This window comes from Saccopteryx leptura, chromosome 6 (assembly GCF_036850995.1).
Source record: "Saccopteryx leptura isolate mSacLep1 chromosome 6, mSacLep1_pri_phased_curated, whole genome shotgun sequence".
Classification (NCBI taxonomy): Eukaryota; Metazoa; Chordata; class Mammalia; order Chiroptera; family Emballonuridae; genus Saccopteryx; species Saccopteryx leptura.
Genome location: NC_089508.1, coordinates 152961983 through 152981362, shown reverse-complemented (window position 1 = coordinate 152981362; position 19380 = coordinate 152961983). Strand labels below are relative to the sequence as shown.

The 19380-nt window shown below is 45.0% G+C and overlaps 1 protein-coding gene and 1 pseudogene across 1 annotated transcript; one reads left to right on the top strand and one right to left on the bottom strand.

The window, feature by feature from the left end:
- Positions 1-10436: 10436 nt before the first annotated feature.
- Positions 10437-13243, bottom strand: LOC136407815 (conserved oligomeric Golgi complex subunit 4-like; annotated as a pseudogene).
- A 583-nt stretch (positions 13244-13826) lies between these two features.
- NHP2 (NHP2 ribonucleoprotein) lies at positions 13827-19058 on the top strand. Its single transcript, XM_066388325.1, has 4 exons — positions 13827-14205; positions 14286-14355; positions 17958-18063; positions 18718-19058. The coding sequence occupies exons 1-4, from the start codon at positions 14046-14048 to the stop codon at positions 18841-18843; spliced, it is 462 nt and encodes a 153-aa protein (XP_066244422.1). The 5' UTR covers positions 13827-14045; the 3' UTR covers positions 18844-19058.
- Positions 19059-19380: the final 322 nt, after the last annotated feature.

Genomic DNA, 19380 nt, shown 5'->3' with positions numbered 1-19380 from the left:
ATAAAGGGAGCAATCCAACAGGAAGATATAACCATTATAAATATCTATGCACCTAAATATATAAAGCAGACTTTGATGGATTTAAAAAGCGAGATCAACAGCAATACTATAATAGTAGGGGATTTCAATACCCCACTAACATCACTAGATTGATCCTCAAGAAAGAAAATTAACAAAGAAACAGCAGACTTAAAGGACATACTAGATCAACTTGATTTAATAGATATCTTCAGAACCTTTCACCCTAAAGCAGCAGAATATACATTCTTTTCAAGTACTCATGGTACATTCTCTAGAATAGACCACATATTAGGGCACAAAAGCAGTCTCAACAAATTTAAGAAGATTGAAATCATATCGAGCACTTTCTCTGATCACAATGGCATGAAACTAGAAATCAACCACAACAGAAAAACTGAAAAATTCTCAAACACTTGGAAACTAATAGCACGTTATTAAATAACAAATGGATAAACCATGAGATCAAAGAAGAAATTTAAAAATTCCTAGAAACGAACGATGATGAGCATACATCAACTCAAAATTTATGGGACACAGCAAAAGCAGTCTTGAGAGGGAAGTTCCTAGCATTACAGGCATACCTCAAGAAGCTAGAAAAAGCTCAAATAAACAACTTGACCCTACATCTAAAAGAACTAGAAAAAGAACAGCAAGTAAAGCCCAGAGCTAGTAGAAGGAAGGAAATAATAAAGATCAGAGCAGAAATAAATGACATAGAGGCTAAAGAAACAATACAGAGGATCAATGAAACCAGGAAATAACAATTGACACAACAGAAATACAAAATATTGTAAGAAAATACTATGAAGAACTGTACACCAAAAAACTAGACAACCTAGATGAAATGGACAAATTCCTTGAAACATATAATCTTCCAAAAATTAATCTGGAAGAATCAGAAAACCTAAACAAAGCAATTACAACAAATGAGATTGAAACAGTTATCAAAAAACTCCCCCCCAAAAAAAAGTCTTGGGCCTGATGGCTTCACAAGTGAATTCTACCAAATATTCAAAGAAGAACTAACTCCTATCATTCTCAAGCTATTTCAAAAAATTCAAGAGGAAGGAAGACTTCCAAGCTCCTTTTAGGAGACAAGCATAATTCTGATTCCAAAACCAGGCAAAGACAACACAAAGAAAGAAAATTATAGGCCAATATCCCTGATGAATTTAGATGCTAAAATCCTCAACAAAATATTAGCAAACCAGATCCAGCAATATATGAAAAAAATCATACACCAGGATCAAGTGGGATTTATTCTTGGGAGGCAAGGCTGGTACAATATTTGCAAATCAATCAATGTGATTCATCACATAAACAAAAGGAAGGAGAAAAACCACATGATCATTTCAATAGATGCAGAAAAAGCATTTGATAAAATCCAGCACCCATTCATGATCAAAACTCTCAGCAAAGTGGGAATACAGGGAACATACCTCAACATGATAAGGGCCATCTATGACAAACCCACAGCCAACATCATACTCAATGGGCAAAAATTAAAAGCAATCCCCTTAAGATCAGGAACAAGGCAGGTGTGCCCCCTTTCACCACTCTTATTCAACATAGTTCTGGAAGTCCTAGCCACAGCAATCAGACAAGAAAAAGAAATAAAAGGCATCCAAATTGGAAAAGAAGAAGTAAAACTATCATTATTTGCAGATGATATGATATTGTATATAGAAAACACTAAAGTCGCAGTAAAAAAACTACTAGACCTGATAAATGAATTCAGCAAAGTGGCAGGATATAAAATTAATACTCAGAAATCAGAGGTATTTTTATAAACTAACAGTGAACTGTCAGAAAGAGAAATTAAGGAATCAATCCCCTTTACCATTGCAACCAAAAAAAAAAGTACCTAGGAATAAATTCAACCAGGGAAATTAAAGACTTGTACTCAGAAAATTATAAAACATTGATAAAAGAAATCAGGGAAGATACAAACAAGTGGAAGCATATACCATGCTCATGGTTAGGAAGAATAAACATCATTAAAATGTCCATATTGCCTGACCAGGGAGTGGCACAGTGGATAGAGCGTTGGACTGGGACGCAGAAAGACCCAGGTTCGAGACCCCGAGGTCACCAGTTTGAGCGCAGGTTCATCTGGTTTGAGCAAAAGCTCACCAGCGTGGACCCAAGATCACTGGCTTGAGCAAGGGGTTACTCGATCTGCTGAAGGCCCATGGTCAAGGCACATATGAGAAAGCAATCAATGAACAACTAAGGCATCGCAACAAAAAACTGATGATTGATGCTTCTCATCTCCCTCCGTTCCTGTCTGTCTGTCCCTATCTATCACTCTCTCTGGCTCTGTAAAAAAAAAAAAAGAAGTCTATATTGCCCAAAGCAATTTATAAATTCAATGCAATACTGATTAAAATACCATTGACTTACTTCAAAGATATAGAACACATGTTCCAAAGATTTATATGGAACCAAAATAGAATGCGCATAGCCTCAGCAATCTTGAAAAGGAAGAATAAAGTGTGAGGTATCACACTTCCGGATATCAAGTTATACTACAAGGCCATTGTACTCAAAACAGCCTGGTACTGGCATAAGAACAGGCATATGGATCAATGGAACAGAACTGAGTACCCAGAAATAAACCCACACTTTTTTTTTTTGTATTTTTCTGAAGCTGGAAACGGGGAGAGACAGTCAGACAGACTCCCGCATGCATCCGACCGGGATCCACCCGGCACGCCCACCAGGGGCGATGCTATGCCCACCAGGGGGTGATGGTCTGCCCCTCCGGGGCGTCGCTCTGCCGCGACCAGAGTCACTCTAGCGCCTGGGGCAGAGGCCAAGGAGCCATCCCCAGCGCCCGGGCCATCTTTGTTCCAATGGAGCCTTGGCTGCGGGAGGGGAAGAGAGAGACAGAGAGGAAGGAGGGGGGGTGGAGAAACAAATGGGCGCTTCTCCTATGTGCCCTGCCTGGGAATTGAACCTGGGTCCCCCGCACGCCAGGCCGACGCTCTACCGCTGAGCCAACCGGCCAGGGCTAAACCCACACTTTAATGGACAACTGATATTTGACAAAAGAGGGAAGAGCATACATTGGAGTAAAGACAGCCTCTTCAACAAATGGTGTTGGGAAAATTGGACAGCTACCTGCAAAAAAATGAAACTAGACCACCAACTTACACCATTCACAAAAATAAACTCAAAATGGATAAAAGACTTAAATGTAAGCCGTGAAACCATAGCATCTTAGAAAAAAACATAGGCAGTAAGCTCTCTGACATCTCTCGCAGCAATATATTTGCCGATTTGTCTCCACAGGCAAGTGAAATAAAAGACAGGATAAACAAATGGGACTATATCAAACTAAAAAGCTTCTGCACAGCTAAAGACAATAAGAACAGAATAAAAAGACAAACTACACAATGGGAGAATATATTTGACAATGCATCTGATAAGGGGTTAATAACCAAAATTTATAAAGATCTTGTAAAACTTAATTTCAGGAAGACAAACAATCCAATCCAAAAATGGGCAAAAGAAATGAATAGACACTTCTCCAAAGAGGACATACAGATGGCCAATAGGCATATTAAAAAATGCTCAACATCACTAATCATTAGAGATATGCAAATTAAAACCACAATGAGATATCACCTCACACCAGTCAGAATGGCGCTCATCAAGAAAACAACACAGAATAAGTGCTGGCGAGGATGTGGAGAAAAGGGAACACTCCTGCACCGCTGGTGGGAATGCAGACTGGTGCAGCCACTGTGGAAAACAGTATGGAGATTCCTCAAAAAATTAAAAATCAAACTGCCTTTTGACCCAGCTATCCCACTGTTAGGAATATACCCCAAGAACACCATAGCACTGTATGAAAAGAAGAAATGCACCCCCATGTTTATGGCAGCATTGTTCACAATAGCGAAGATCTGGAAACAGCCCAAGTGTCCATCAGTGGACGAGTGGATTAAAAAGCTTTGGTACATATATACTATGGAATACTACTCAGCCATACGAAATGATGAGATCGGATCATTTACAAGAACATGGATGAACCTCAATAACATTATACTGAGCGAAATAAGTAAATCAGAAAAAACTAAGAACTATATGATTCCATACATAGGTGGGACATAACAATGAGACTCAGAGACATGGACAAGAGTGTGGGGGTACCGGGTGGGGGGGAGGAGAGGGAGGGGGTTGGGGGAGGGGAGGGGCACAAAGAAAACCAGTTAGAAGGTGTCGAAAGACAATTGGACTTTGGGTGTTGGGAATGCAGCATAAGCAAATGTCAAAATAACCTAGAGCTGTTTTCTCTGAACATATGTACCCTGATTTATCAATGTCACCCCATTAAAATTAATCAAAAAAATAAAAAAGGTTGCTAAAACCCAAACCTGGCCAGTGATGGCAAGACATCATTCGAGCAATTATAAGTCACACCTCTGTAGAGAACAAGTGAACAATACTACATATATCAAAATTATAGCCCTGGCTGGTTGGCTCAGTGGTAGAGTGTCGGCCTGGCGTGCAGGAGTCCCGGGTTCGATTTCTGGCCAGGGCACACAGGAGAAGCGCCCATCTGCTTCTCCACTCCTCCCCCTCTCCTTCCTCTCTGTCACTCTCTTCTCCTCCCGCAGCCGAGGCTCCATTGGAGCAAAGATGGTCCGGGTGCTGAGGATGGCTCTGTGGCCTCTGCCTCCGGCACTAGAATGGCTCTGGATGCAACAGAGCGATGCCCCAGAGGGGCAGAGCATCACCCCCTGGTGGGCATGCTGGGTGGATCCCGGTCGAGCGCATGCGGGAGTCTGTCTGACTGCCTCCTCGTTTCCAGCTTCCGAAAAATGCAAAAAAAAAAAATTATAAATGTTAGGAATCTATCCTTGGATAGACTCATAAAAGTACCAAAGATAGTGTATAACAGTCATTGCACACTTATTCTAAATAGTAAAAACACTATAAACAAACTACAGTCCATCAGTAGGAGCTGACGAAAGAAATTATGAAAATATGTATTTATTTATTTATTAATTTATTTATGAGAGAGACAGAAAAACAGACAGACAGGAAGGGAGAGAGATGAGAAGCATCAATTCATAGTTGTGGCACCTTAGTTGTTTATTGATTGCTTTCTCATATATGCCAAACTGATGGGGGTAAGGGGGGCTCAAGCCAGCGACCTTGGGCTTCAGGCCAGCGACCATGCTGGTCAGATCCTGGGCTCAAGCAGGTGACCTCAGGGCTTTGAACCTAGGTCCTCAGTGTCCCAAGCCGACGCTATATTCATTACACCACTGCTTGGTAGGGCAAATTATGAAAATCTATACATGGCATGAGAAAGGCATTAAAAGATTTATCTTTTTGGTGGAAACAGAAAAATTTCCCCAGATAATGTGTTGTAGAACTATGCACCTGAAACCATTATAATTTTGTTAACCAATGTCACCCCAATAAATTAAATAAAAAGGATAAAAAGAAAAATTTCCCAAGATATATTGATAAGTGGAAATAAATTTCTAGAACAGTATATTACTTAGTGTATGTAATTATTTAATGTATTTAAAGTGTGTAAACCAATATATATACCTATATGTGTGTGTGTATATATACCCTCAAATGCACATATATACATGCAAAAAAAACCCCAATAGTGAGCCTAGCCTGTGGTAGCACAGTGGATAGACCGTGAATCTGGAACGCTGAACTTGCCAGTTTGAAATCCTGGGCGTGATCAGTCAAGGCACATACGACAAGCAATCAATGAAAAACTAAAGTGAAGCAACTATGAATTGATGCTTCTCACTCTCCATCCTTCTCTCTTCTCTCTTTGTAAAATCAATAAATAAAATATATATTTTTTAAATAGTGAATACCTCTGGAGAACTTGATTGAGGGGAATAGAGATTAGGGAGGAAGGATATTTAACTTTTTGCTTTATATTCTTATATACTATCAGAAAAAAATTAACATAAACATTATCACCTTTAAAATAATAAATTTAAAGATCCAAAGCCAAAACCCTGACCCTAAAGAAACCGATTTTTCTAAAGTACAATACTAATTTTTCTAAACTCTCAGCTTTACACACTAAGGTGTGTCCCAAGCAGTTGTGCATGAGCAGGGTTCCAGCCACCACTTGTTGGTCCTTCTCTTCACAGAATCTGGCACAATTCTTAGAATTCATTTCTGGGGAGATACTAGTTGCTGCTAAGAAAGCCAGACAGGCATGTAGGGAAGATCAGCTTGATTAATACTGATATAACGGGCCTACAAAAGTATTAAAACAGATTTGCAATAAATTGCATAAACTATATGTAATTTTATGATTCTCTTCTACATGAACTTCAGCTTCGTACGCATCTACTTGATAAAAGTCAATTAAAAAGCTTATCCTCGCCTGACCAGGTGGTGGTGCAGTGGATAGAGTGTCAGACTGGGACGCAGAGGACCCAGGTTCAAAACATCACAGTCGCCAGCTTGAGCGTGGGCTCACCAGCTTGAGCCCAAGGTCACTGGTTTGAAGCCAAAGGTCGCTGGCTTGAGCAAGAAATCACTATCACCCTGGTCAAGGCACATATGAGAAAGCAATCAAAGAACAACTAAGATGCCGCAGCGGAGAATTAATGCTTCTTACCTCTCTCCCTTCCTGTCTGTCTGTCCCTATCTGTCCCCCCCCCCCTCTCTGTCTCTGTCAAAAAAAAAAAAAAAAGATTATCCTCAAAACATGGGCAGAGGATCTGAACAGACATTTCTTCAAAGATATGCAAATAGCCAATAAGCCCATGAAAAGTTGCTCAGCATCATGAGCTATTAGGGAAATGCAAATCAAAACCACAATGAGACCCTGGCCAGTTGGCTCAGCAGTAGAGCATCGGCCAGGCGTGTGGAGAGAATGGGAAGATGGTTGCTTCTCATGTGTACCCTGACCACAGATTGAATCCGGATGTCTGCACACAGGGCTGACACACTATCCACTAAACTAACCAGCCAGGGCAAATTGTACACTTTAAATGAGCAAATTGTATGATATGTGAATTATATCCCAACTGAAAAAAAAAATCATCCTCTCTAATTTTTTAAAGGATAGAACCTTAAGCATACCCTCCCTCCCGAGAGCACACCTGCACCTTTCCCTTCCTCCACTTCTCCCACAGGCATGCATCTCCTAAACTTTAGGGGTCCCCACAGACTTGCAATCCATGGAGCAATGGGCAGTGGCAGCTGGTCCCTGGCTAACACCCTGAAACTGTCTCCAAGGCCCCCATTTCTCTGATTTCTCAGTAAGCTAAAGCAGCCCTGACTAGGCTCATTGCTTTTCTATAACATTCCCAGAGAGCCAAAGCAGCCCTGGCTAGGTTCTCCTTGGTTCTTCTATCCTAAGCCCTTCCTTGTTTCACTGTCCCCACTGTAATAAATGTACTCTCAAAAAAAATAAAAATAAAAAAAATAAAAAAATAAAAGCAGGGCATTAGTCCATCTAGGTCTAACTTTCTCACTGAACACTGAAGCCCAGAGAGGTTAAATGACTTGTCCAAAGTCATTTATCATTTATATCCTTGGTCTGTCTACTGGCCATTATGTTCTTGCCCACTCTACAATGTTTCAAGTGAGCTTGAGTGGCTATTTGAACAAAATCAATAAAGTCACATAAACCAACTTGGATCTGGCACAGATCTATGAGACTGGTGTTAGAAATACATAGTGTGGTTTACTGTGGACATATTTGTTCTTGGCACTTCATTGTCTCAAAAATCTGACACTTGTAACCTAGCCAGGCTCCACTTCATACACTTTCACTATCCAGCCACATTTCATGTCCTTTGAGCTAAGGTCATATGCCAATTCACAGGGTACAAACAGAGCACAGGCTTGGAGATGAGCGGACTTGGGTTCAAATCTAACTTTGTGTAAGGTGGACCAAGCTATTCACCTTTATAAGCCTCAGGAAATAATGAAGGTATTCTTTATGAGCACTGGATGAGATGTTGCAAGTAATATGCTTGGCATATAAATGTTATTTCTTCCTCCTTCTATGTAAGAACTGAGAGGCCTTCAAGACCGAGGCCCTGGTGAGGTCAGTCACACATATTTGCTTCAGATGTTTCCTTGTGAAGAAATTCTCTGGACAGATTTCCTCCTGCCATATGTGCACATCTCTCCCCTTTACAACCCTGACACACTGTCATCTGTCTTATAACACTGAAAACATTCACAAGAGCACCACTCAGAAAGAGGAACAGGAAGGAAGCCTGCAGCAAAGCCCTGCCGGCTGTGTGCTCAGAGCACTGGGCTTCCCGGGGAGGGCCAGAACCGACGCCTCAGTACTGAGGAGGAGCAAGAAGGGGAGAGGGGCTGGGTGAGCAACCAGGTAAAACTGACAGTAACTACCTAAAGCTGGTCCTACACAGCAGGAAGGGCTATTTTTTCTCAAGAAATTCCAAAGTGAGAAAACATGGAAATATACATTTTTGCCCTGGCCAGGTAGCTCAGTTGGTTACAAGCATTGTCCCTACATGCCAAGGTTACAGGTTTAATACCTGGTCAGGGCACATATAAGAATAAACCAATGAAGGCATAAATGAATAGAACAACAAATCAATGTTTCTCTCTCTCTCCCCCCTTCCTCTCTCTCAGAAAGAAAAAAAAAAATCACCTGGCCTGTGGTGCAGTGGATAAAGCATCAACCTGGGACACTAAGGTCACCAGTTCAAAACCCTGGGCTTACCTGGTCAAGGCACATACAGGAAGCAACTTCTATGAATTGATGCTTCCAGCTTTCCCCCCCATTCCTCTCTCTCAATAAATAAAATTTTTAAAAATCAATAAAAAATTTTAAGGGCAAATTTTGGCTATGTGATGATACAAACTGTGTTTACTTTCAATTTTTTATTGCTTATATAACATGTTTATTGTTCAATTGATATATTTTCCTACTTGTTAAATTAGTTGGTGTCTAAAGTTAGGATGAATTGCAACCTAATTTTTCCTATTAAAATACTAAAAAAAAATCTATCTCAACCTGACCTGTGGTGGCGCAGTGGATAAAACATGGACCCGGAATTCTGAAGTCGCCAATTCAAAATCCCAGCCGTGCCTGATCAGGGCACAAAGGAAAAGTAGCTGCAAGTTGATGCATCCTGCTCTTCCCCTTATGTCTCTCTCCTCTTTCTAAAATCAATAAAATCTTTAAGAAAAACAAAACAAAACACCTATCTCAGCCCAGATTGCTTGGTTGGTTAAAGCATCATCCTGAAGTGCAGAGTTTGCCAATTCAATCCCCAGTCAGGGCACGTACAGGAACAGGTGTTCCTATCTCTCTCCTGCTCTCTTCCTTCCTCTCTCTAAAATCAATAAAATAAACATTTAAAAAACCCTATCTTTTTTCATTTAATGACTGTTACAGGGTATAATGCCACTGGCCAAGTTCACATTGGATTTGGGCAGACGGTAGAGAAACTGCAGAGCCAGAAAGCCTTATGCCACTCCCATTTAATAGAGTCTCCCAACAGCAGGAGGACAAGCAAACAGTCAAGGGAAACCGCTTCTTATGACAGCAGGAGAACTATCGAGCAGCAAAATGGCCCCTCCCAATGGCGGCAGGCAATCCACCATCCCACCCGCCACCCTGAGGGCAAGCATCCATAGCCTTACATAGACTATGCACATATGGCCCTGCCACGTGCTTACATACTAATCAGACAAAGTACAAGTGAGGAAGCCTAACTACAGCTGTTTTCCCAACACAAGGTCAAAAGGTAAATTTTAAAGTTTACTTAATTAACCTATGATCCCACGGTCACCTGCAGACTTCCACAGTTCCATGTACAGGCCTGTTCTACCACCACAAAAATGGCAGGACTTCCAGCCCACAGCAATTATCTAATTAATTTCCATGCAGTTCTAAGACACAGTGGGAGAATTAAGTCCAAGATATTAAGATCCACCTCAGTCTAGGCCTGCTCTCCTCCCTGGTGTCACTGTCCACTAGTCCTCTACAGTAAGTGCAAACTAGAGGCTGACTCAGAGCTGTCCCCACCCCACCCTGGAGTGTGTTTTTTGTGTTTCTTTTCTCCCACTAGTCTCTTTAATCAGTATGGTCATAAATATCATATCTTCTCAGAGTAAACCTAATTCCCTAGGTCCCCAGATGTACCCAAGTCCTTTAGAGCTGGCAGGGAGGCAGTAAGCTTGCTGCAGTGTTCAGGGACAAGAGCATGACTACCATGCAGAAGGCTGGCCTGCAATGACTTTCTCATCTCATTAGAAGCCCAGGGGTACCCACCTCTTGGTGGAGAGGCTGTTCCCAAAGCACCAATCAGTTAGGTCTGAGTATAGAGTGGAATTAGTCAATGCCTTATTCCCTACTGACAATGGTGGAATGGTCTGGGCTGCTAGAGCTCTTCTGGGAAAAAAACTGTGTTGGGCTTGCTCACTTGAACTTTGCCTGATTAGTGCATGAGCACAGGGCAGTGCCATATGTGTATAGTCTGTGTAAGGCTACGGTGCTTGCCCTCAGGGCAGATTGCGATTGCCCGCCCACAACTGTGAGGAGCCATTTTGCTGTTTGTTTGCCTGAGAAGTGGTTTCCCCTGCCTGTGTGCTTGTCCACCGTTGCGAGACTCTATTAAATGGGAATGGCCCAATGCTTTCTGGCTCTGCAGTTTCTCTACCGTCTGCCCAAATCCAATGTGGACCTGCCTTGCCTCGGCCACTGGTATTACAAGCTATCTTCATGCCAGACAGCCTTGTTCAGCTTCTTGGCTGTGGCCACTTAGGGAATGAGCCCTGCAGTGTGATGGGCCAGGTGAACTCACCTGGCAGCTCTGGGCACAGCCTCTCAGTGTCCTCACTTCCAATGTCTATGTGCAGAGCCAGCACCTATTGTACTTCAGCAAGAGTGAGGCACCACATCAATAGGCCAGAGTTGGCAACCCAGTAATCTAGAATTTTCTGTCACCTCTCCAGATTGAGGATTGTAGCCATCTGGGAGAGCCAGGCAAACTTGTCTCAGATGGTCCAGGTGTTACCGTGGTAAGGCAGGCATTGAGAAACATTAGCTCTTTGTCAAACTGCAGACCACTCAGCCAGTTGAAGGTGGACTTCAGCATTACTCTCTCCAATTTAACTGTAACAAAGGTGGTCATGAGATTGGTCAGACTGTCACAGATGACTGGCAATAGGGCAACCTTGAACCCCACAATTAGCTGCTCCAAGTTAAGGATGAACTGTGGTACCCAAGGGTCACTGGCCTCATAGCCATTGAATTCTTCCTGCAAGAGATCTTGGAATTTTTTTTTTAAAGAGGTCTTGGAATTTGTTGGACATGGCAGCCAAGTCAGAAAGGAAACAGTCAAACTTGGCTTGGGCCTAATCCCTTCCAATGCCCTGTCTAAATGGCTTGGTACCGTCACTTTCCAGTGTCTTCTTCAGAGTAGAGATGTTTTCACTGCAGATTCCAGAGATTCTGTAGATTTCACTGTAGATGTTGTTCAGAGTCACCGGGAAGGACAGCTTGGCCTCGTCAGTGCTCTCAATGCTTCTTGTGTGAGAATGCCATGTTGAAGGCTGATGTGCATGATATTCAGGACATTTGTCACCTCACACTGGATGTCCCATAAGGTGGTGGCCAGGAAGCCCATCCATAGCTTGTTATACAGAATATCCTTGAAGTCAGACTCCAGTTCTGTGGTGAGATTGATCATGGCACAGAGATAGTCAAAGCTGAAGCTAGACAGAGCCTGCCCAGTGCATTTTTTAAAATGTCATTTAATTTTTTTCATTGTTTTGTAAGAGGGAGAAAGAGAAGCAACAACTCATTGTTCTACTTAGTTGTTCCATTTAGTTGTGTACTCATTGATTATTTCTAGTACATGCTCTGACCAGGAATCAAACCTGTGACATGGGCTACCTGGGAGGACGTTTTATCCACTGCCGACCAGCCAGGGCCATCCACCACACCTTTTTAAGATTTTTATAGAGAGAGGAGAGGGACAGAGAGAGTGAAAAGGGATGGGGGAGTGGGAAGCATCACCTTAAAGTAGTTGTTTCTTGTACATGCCCTGACCCGGCAAGCCTGAGGTTTCAAACTGGCAACCTCAGCATTCCAAGTTGACACTTTATCCACTGCACCACCTTAGGTCAGGCCAGTGCACTTCTTAACGATACAGAAGATGTCGTGCACCATGCTAGATATCAACTGGCCTTGCTTTTAGGATCCAGAGCCATAGCCTATTCAGTCTCCCACATGAAGTACTCCTTCACGGTAATATATAAGCCAATTAGCTCCTGCATGGTGCAGCTTAACAGGCAATTACTGAGCAGTCTGTCCAGATACTTCTGCTCTTGCTTTACTTCTGCCAAGGCCATGGAGTCCCCCACCTCAAAATCAGAGCTGATCTTCTTCCTGAGGAAGCTTAAGTACAGTTCACTGTGGGCATTCATCAGAGTGACCTCCATAAATATGGGGTCCAGTTCCCTTTGTTCTATTTTTTTCTGTTGCAGAATTTCTCAAGTTGTTCTGGACATGCCGGAACTGCTGGTAGTAGTTTCTCTGCTTGATGCACTCATCTACCACCTTCTCCACTTGTCTATAACATTCAACCTGCAGATATTTTATCAGGGTATAAAGTCTCCTTGGAACACAACAGGCTTCACTTTAGGTTGGTGAGTTTCCACAATGCAGGCAATCCCTTCCAAAAGGAGAGTGAGTGTATCTATTAATACAAAGATGATTGGAGCTCTTCAATCACTCATGTCCATCCCTAGTAACAACAGCAGATTCTCCTCAGGTTTATTGGCCACCCGCTGGCAAAGGTATTCTGAGGACTTGCTTACCCAGTGGTGGAAAATCTTGAAGCATTCCACCCAGGGAAGATCCCCTTCCTTAGTGGCAACAGCAAACTTCTTTGTTACAAGGGTTTTGAGATGCTATTTAGCTTCCTGCAGGAGCTGCAGGTTAGCATAAATCATGCTCCTTTCTTTGCCCCATGCTGAATTGGATGACTGACTTGTCCAGGTACAAGCAGCATTGAATGTGGGCTGCAGCCTGCCCATAATCTTCATTTCTCAAAGCAGTCTGAACTCTATCCATGCAGAACTTCAGGTCCAAGATATCATCACCCCACTGTCTCCATGATGTCCTCCGTGTGTGATGCAAGGAATAAGGGTTAGGAGGAGGTAGGGGGGTCGCCGCTGTAGTTTTAGATATAAGGTGGTTACCAAGGGACCCACCCCCCTCCTATGGGTACCATTTGAGCAGATCCCTGTGAGAAGAGGAAGTGGGCCATGGGCTCTCTGGGGAAAGGGGGTCCAGACCAAGGCCTTCAGGGAGTGGGGGCATCCACTGCTGCCAGGAAAGAGAGACTATTAGAAATGGGGCGAGACCAGAGGAAGGAACCTATTAGCAGCGTCAGGCTTTACCTGAACCTTGGCACCTGGGGAACACCTCCGAGGACCAGCTCAGGAACCAGGACCTCCCAGGCCGCGCACGGTACACCTGAGGGGGCAGATTCTGAGGCGGTGTGGAATTGTACTTGGCCAACTCCGCATTCTCACCCCCGAATCGAAGACCCAAAGGTTTTTGCAAGGATCCTGTCCGTTCACGCCAAAGGTATCTCCTCCTTCTCCTGCTCGCAGTACGCATTGGTGACGCCGAACTCTCCCACCAGCCCGAGCGGGTTCTCGGGTACCTCCCCAGCGTCACCTCCTCTCAAAGTTCCGCCTCCCTCCGGGCTCCGCCCCTAGCCTCAGGTTCCCTCTAACCCCGCCCCTAATCCACTCCACCCCAACTCTTAGTGCCAGGGAGGCCCCGCCCCTAAGGCCCAGACTGCGTCCCCTCAGCTATGATTTTAAGGAGCTGAGCGTCGATTGGTCTGAGTTCGAGACCTCGTTCCCTAATTGTCTGTGGTGTTCCGCCGGCTTCTCTACGGCCATTGATACGGAAGTGATTCCTGGAGCTCCAGTCGCGTGAATCGGAAGTGATTCCTGGAGCACGAGCCGCGAGAATCTCCTAGGGGGGAGACGGTGCCTCGGCCGCTGTGATGACCAAAGTAAAGGGAGATCCTGACCGCCGGGAGGCTCAGGCGGAGGCGACCTCTGGGGAGCGCACCTACCATGAGCTACTGGTGAATCTGAACCCCATCGCACAGCCCCTCGCTTCCCGCCGCCTCACCCGGAAGCTCTACAAATGCATCAAGAAAGGTGCTGCGGGCGCCGCGGTGACCCGTGGGGATACGGGTGGTAGGTTGCGACCCCGTTCACTGACTCTTATGTCGTTGCAGCCGTGAAGCAGAAGAAGATTTGGCGCGGAGTGAAGGAAGTTCAGAAGTTTGTCAACAAAGGCGAAAAAGGGTAAGAAAGCTCTACCGCTGGATTTTGCATTTTAAACGGTAATGAAGGCATTCCTGTTTATGTAGTAGGTGCTCGGTAAAAGTGCTGACTGTTTAGAATATAATCAAGCTGACCATGAAAGAAAAGTATAGGATGGAATGAGAGACTTCATTACCCTACATCTTTCTTTTCTGGCACTTGTCAGAATCTAATTTGCCTTTTTTTTTTTTTAATTTTTTTTAGCCTGACCAGGCTTATAAATAAAAATTAAAAATAAAAAAAATTTTTAAATTAGTTTATTTTTTACAGAGACAGAGTGAGTCAGAGAGAGGGATAGACAGGGACAGACAGACAAGAACAGAGAGAGATGAGAAGCATCAACCATTAGTTTCTCATTGCGCGTTGTGACACCTTAGTTGTTCATTGATTGCTTTCTCATATGTGTCTTGACCGCAGGCCTTCAGCAGACTGAGTAACCCCTTGCTGGAGCCAGCGACCTAGGGTTCAAGCTGGTGGGATTTTGCTCAAACCAGATGAGTCCGCACTCAAGCTGGCGACCTTGGGGTCTCAAACCTGGGTCCTCTGCATCCCAGTCCGACGCTCTATCCACTGCACCACTGACTGGTCAGGCCTAATTTGCATTTTTATTCTTTGTTTCTCCCACTTAGGCCAGACAGTCAGCTCTTTGAGCATAGGATAAAGCCTCTCCCTGCTTTATCCACAAGAGTGTCTGGTACCATGTAGGTTCTCAAGAAATAAATTGCAGACGAGATTTGATGCTCAGTGAGGAGTCTGACATAGGTGGGGTTATCTGAGATCTTAAGATAAAGGGATTTCTTCTCTGCTAGAAGAAAGTAGGTCCCAGGGCAGGAGTGGGTAGTGGCAGAAGTTCTCATGGAACTTTGCAGATTTAGTTTTTGTACTGAGCTTTAGGAGGGCACTGAGGATTAAAGCCAGAGAGTGTCAACTTTAGATGGGAGCATGGACGTCTGACCACTGCTGGCACAATGGATGGAGTGTGGACCCAGGATGCTGAGATCTCAAGTTTGAGCACAGGGTTGCTGGCTTGAGTATAGGATCTACATGATCCCAAGGTCACTTGCTTGAAGCCCAAGGTTGCTGGCTTGAGCAAGGGGTCACGGGCTTGGCTTGAGCCCCCCAGTTAAGGCATGTATGAGAAGCAACCAATGAACGACTTAAGTGAAGCAACTACGAGTTGGTGCTTCTCATCTCTCTCCTCCCACTGTTTCTCTCTCCAAAAGAAAAAAGAAAACAGTAGGTAGGGACATTGAAATAAGCTACTATAGTGTAGAAGTGAGGGAAATTTTGATTAGATTGGAAAATTGAGAGAATTAAAGTGGTTGCATTTGAGAGGACTGGTTTTTTTTTTCTTTCTTCAAGAGACAGAGAGAGGGACAGACAGGAAGGGAGAGAGATGAGAAGCATCAATTCTTCGTTGCTTAGTTCTTCATTGATTGCTTTCTCATATGTGCCTTGACCAGGGGGCTATAGTAGAGTGAATGACCTGTTGCTCAAGCCAGCGACCCTGTTCTCAAGCTGGTGAGCCTGTGCTTAAGCCGGCGACCTTGGGGTTTTGAACCTGGGTCCTCTGTGTCCCAGTCCAGCACAATATGCACTGTGTCAACCCCCAGTCAGGCATGATTTTAGACAAGTTTTTGAGGTGCCTTTTAGACTTGTGACCACTCTCCTTAGCAGAACTGTCAAATAGAAAGATGGCCATATGGGCTACAAGCTCGGAAGAGAGAGGGCCAGGCTGAGAGAATAGATTTGGGAATTATTAACACATAGATGGGACTTGAGGATATGGCCATGGATGGAGTCAGCAAGAAGATACTGAGGCCTGACCTGTGGTGGTGCAGTGGATAAAGCATCAACCTGGAATGCTGAGGTTGCCGGTTCAAAACCCCGGGCTTGCCTGTTCAAGACATATGGGAGTTAATGCTTTCTGCTCCTTCCCTCCACCCCCCATTCTCTCTCTATCTCTCCCTCCCCCTCCTCTTTCTCTAAAAAATGAATAAATAAAATCTATAAATAAATAAATAAAGATACTGAGGGGGCAGCCAAGGACCAGGCTGTAAGGAGTGCCCGCAATTAAAAGCTAGTCAAGAAGAGGAGCTTGCAGAGGAAAGTCCAGGAGGCAAAAGGAAAACAGGAGAGTGTGGATCCAATACTTTGTTATTTTTGTTTTTGTTTTTTTTAGAGAGTGAGAGAGACAGGAACAAAGAGAGAGGGGAGGATAGTGATGAGAAGCATCAACTCATAGTTGCAGTACATTAGTTGTTCATCGATTGCTTCTCATATGTGCCTTGACTGAGGGGCTCCAGCCGAGCCAGTGACCTCTTGCTCAAACCAGCAACCTTTGAGTTCTAGCCAGCAACTTTGGAATCATATTGATGATCAAGCTGGCATGCCCATGGTCAAGCCACTAAGCCCATGCTCTAGCAGGTGACCTTGGGGTTTCTTTTATTTTTTTAATTTAGTGAGAGGAGGGGAGGCAGAGAGACAGACTCCCATATGCGCCCCAATCAGGATCCACCCATCAAGCCCACTAGGGGCCAGTACTCTGCCCATCTGGGACATTGCTCAGCAACTGAGCTTTTCTTATCACCTGAGGCGGAGGCCATGGAGCCATCCTCAGAGCCTGGAGGCCAACTCACTTCAATCGAGCCATGACTGCAGGAGAAGGGAGGAGGGGTGAAGTAGATGGGTGCTTCTCCTGTGTGCCCTGACTGGTAATTGAGCCCAGGACATCCACACACCAGGCTGACGCTCTACCACTGAGCAAACTGGCCAGGGCCACCCTTAGGGTTTCAAACCAGGCCCCTCAGCATCCTGGGCTGATGGTCAATTCACTGTACCACCACCAGTCAGGTTGGACCCAGTACTGTGGACCAAGAGCTCTTTCTGGGTGTTTGCATCTTACCCCTGGAGAATAGACTCTTCCTTTTGTGTCTCAAGGGCTCCTGAGGTCCTTGCCAGAGCCCTGGCACCTTGTCAGCTAGGAGCCCTAGCTGAGGATTCTCTGGGAAGCCTTCCTGTCACTTTTGGGACTGAGCCGTTGCTTAGCCTGGCACTCAAGGCCTTTGTGTGCTAATCTCTCTAGCCTTCTTGTCTGCCCGTTCTCATCCTGGATTCCAAAGCTATCCCAAGCTGCCATCAGCTAGCCTCTGTATATGTGGTGTCATTCTGATTCTCCTCCTTAAATGTTTTGTGCCCTCTGCCCCTCTGTGGGCTTCCTGACAGTCATCATTCAGCTTTCTGTCCAAGTGTAGCTTCCCGATTCCTTTTTAGACTCTCCAAAGAGAGCTGAGCTTTTATCCCGTGGGGTCCCTCTTGTACCTACCTCATCTATTCAGTCAATACCACTTGTCATACTTGGTGGCATTTGTTGCCAAGAAGTAGAGATCAGATCCCCAAAGGAACGCAGTCACCAAACACAAATTTGCACTTTCAGAAGTTTGGCGACCCACATTAACTGGGCTCTTTGAGGGCAGGGACCTACTTATCTGTGTCTGTACCCCAAACGCCCAGTCCAGAGATGGTACATACTTTCAACTAAAAGAAGGAATGAACAAGCTACACATGACTTTCTATCATTTCAGGATCATGGTTTTGGCAGGAGATACATTGCCTGTTGAGGTGTACTGCCATCTCCCGGTTATGTGTGAGGACCGGAATTTACCCTATGTCTATATCCCCTCGAAGATGGTAAGGAGCATCTGAGCCCTGATCGTGATCAGCACTGGAGGAGAGTGTTGGGGGGGGTCTTCAGCAGCAGGCCATAATGGAAAGAGTGTGAGCTTTGGCCTGGGTGGATTCTTGGCTCCGCTGCTTTATAGGTGGGGGACTGCTAGTAAGTTACCCCTCGGCACTTGTATTTCCTTCCTGTAATTTGGGAATCTCCTCCCCAATGGCCTGTGAGAATGAAACAAGGTATATATGGACGTACATTGTCTACTAACATTCTGCACCCGAGTTAGTCCTGGTAAGTGAGTGCGGTGCTGAGAGGTTCTGTTTAGGGACCTGGCTCCTTATCCTTGCATAACAGGAGCCAGGTCTTGGGCACAGGGAGTGGGAGATGGCAGGAACCTGGAGAGCATAGGCCCTGCTTAAGAGGACAGCCCCTGCTGGCCAGAGCCCTTCCACAGTTGCCATGTGGAAATGTTGGTCCAGTGTTCCTGGACTGTTTGAAAGTTTGGTAAATTTAAGTGATGGCAACCAATTCAGAAGGTTTTGGGGAAATACGTTGTTAACTAACTTATGTCTGTGAGCCAGATTAGGCTCACTGTCATCGGTTTGTGACTTCTTGGCATACAAGTTGTGCAGCCTTTTTTCCGAACAGCTCGTATTTTTTCTCTGTAGGACTTGGGTGCCGCCGCAGGCTCCAAGCGCCCGACCTGTGTGATACTGATCAAGCCCCATGAGGAGTACCAGGAGGCCTATGACGAGTGCCTGGAGGAGGTGCAAGCGCTGCCCCCGCCCATGTGAAGGACTTGGGCAGCAACCTGGGCACATGCTCCAGAAGCTCTTCAGCTGGCAGGGGCCAGCTAGCGCTCCCCTGCTGCTAACACTCAGCACTCCATCTTCTATGGCACGCATTCCCCCAGGCAGCTCCACACCATCTTCTCATCAGTGCTGTTTCCTGTCACTCAGGTCTAAGAGTGAAGTGTGAGGAAAGTAAATGCTAAGACTATAAAAGGTGATGAGTCTGTGGGTGGGTTTTTGTTGTTGTTCTTAAAGCAGCATCTGTTGATGGGTCAAGGAGGTGGTGGCCAGGAAAGAGTGAAGCAGCGTTTCTCACCGGAGGGCCTGAAGGACTTGAAGAGTGTTCGGTGTTGGTGCCTGACTGCCAGGGCTGGAGCTGGACTCAGGCTGAGAACAGGCTTTACTGCCCACCCCCAAGTTTTCACCTCCCAGCTTGAGTTGCTGGCAGCTGCACCCAGACCCCACTACATGCACGCCTGCAGCCTCTGTCAGGAGCTCCCCCATTCCTCTTCCTGAACGAGCCTCAGTGTCACTGGGAAA

Excerpts from the sequence above, each read along its gene's own strand:
- NHP2 (XM_066388325.1), top strand. The coding sequence starts at position 14,046 with ATGACCAAAGTAAAGGGAGATCCTGACCGCCGGGAGGCTCAGGCGGAG. Across the intron at positions 14,206-14,285 it reads CTACAAATGCATCAAGAAAG|CCGTGAAGCAGAAGAAGATT; the intron begins GTGCTGCGGGCG and ends ATGTCGTTGCAG. Across the intron at positions 18,064-18,717 it reads TCTATATCCCCTCGAAGATG|GACTTGGGTGCCGCCGCAGG; the intron begins GTAAGGAGCATC and ends TTTTCTCTGTAG.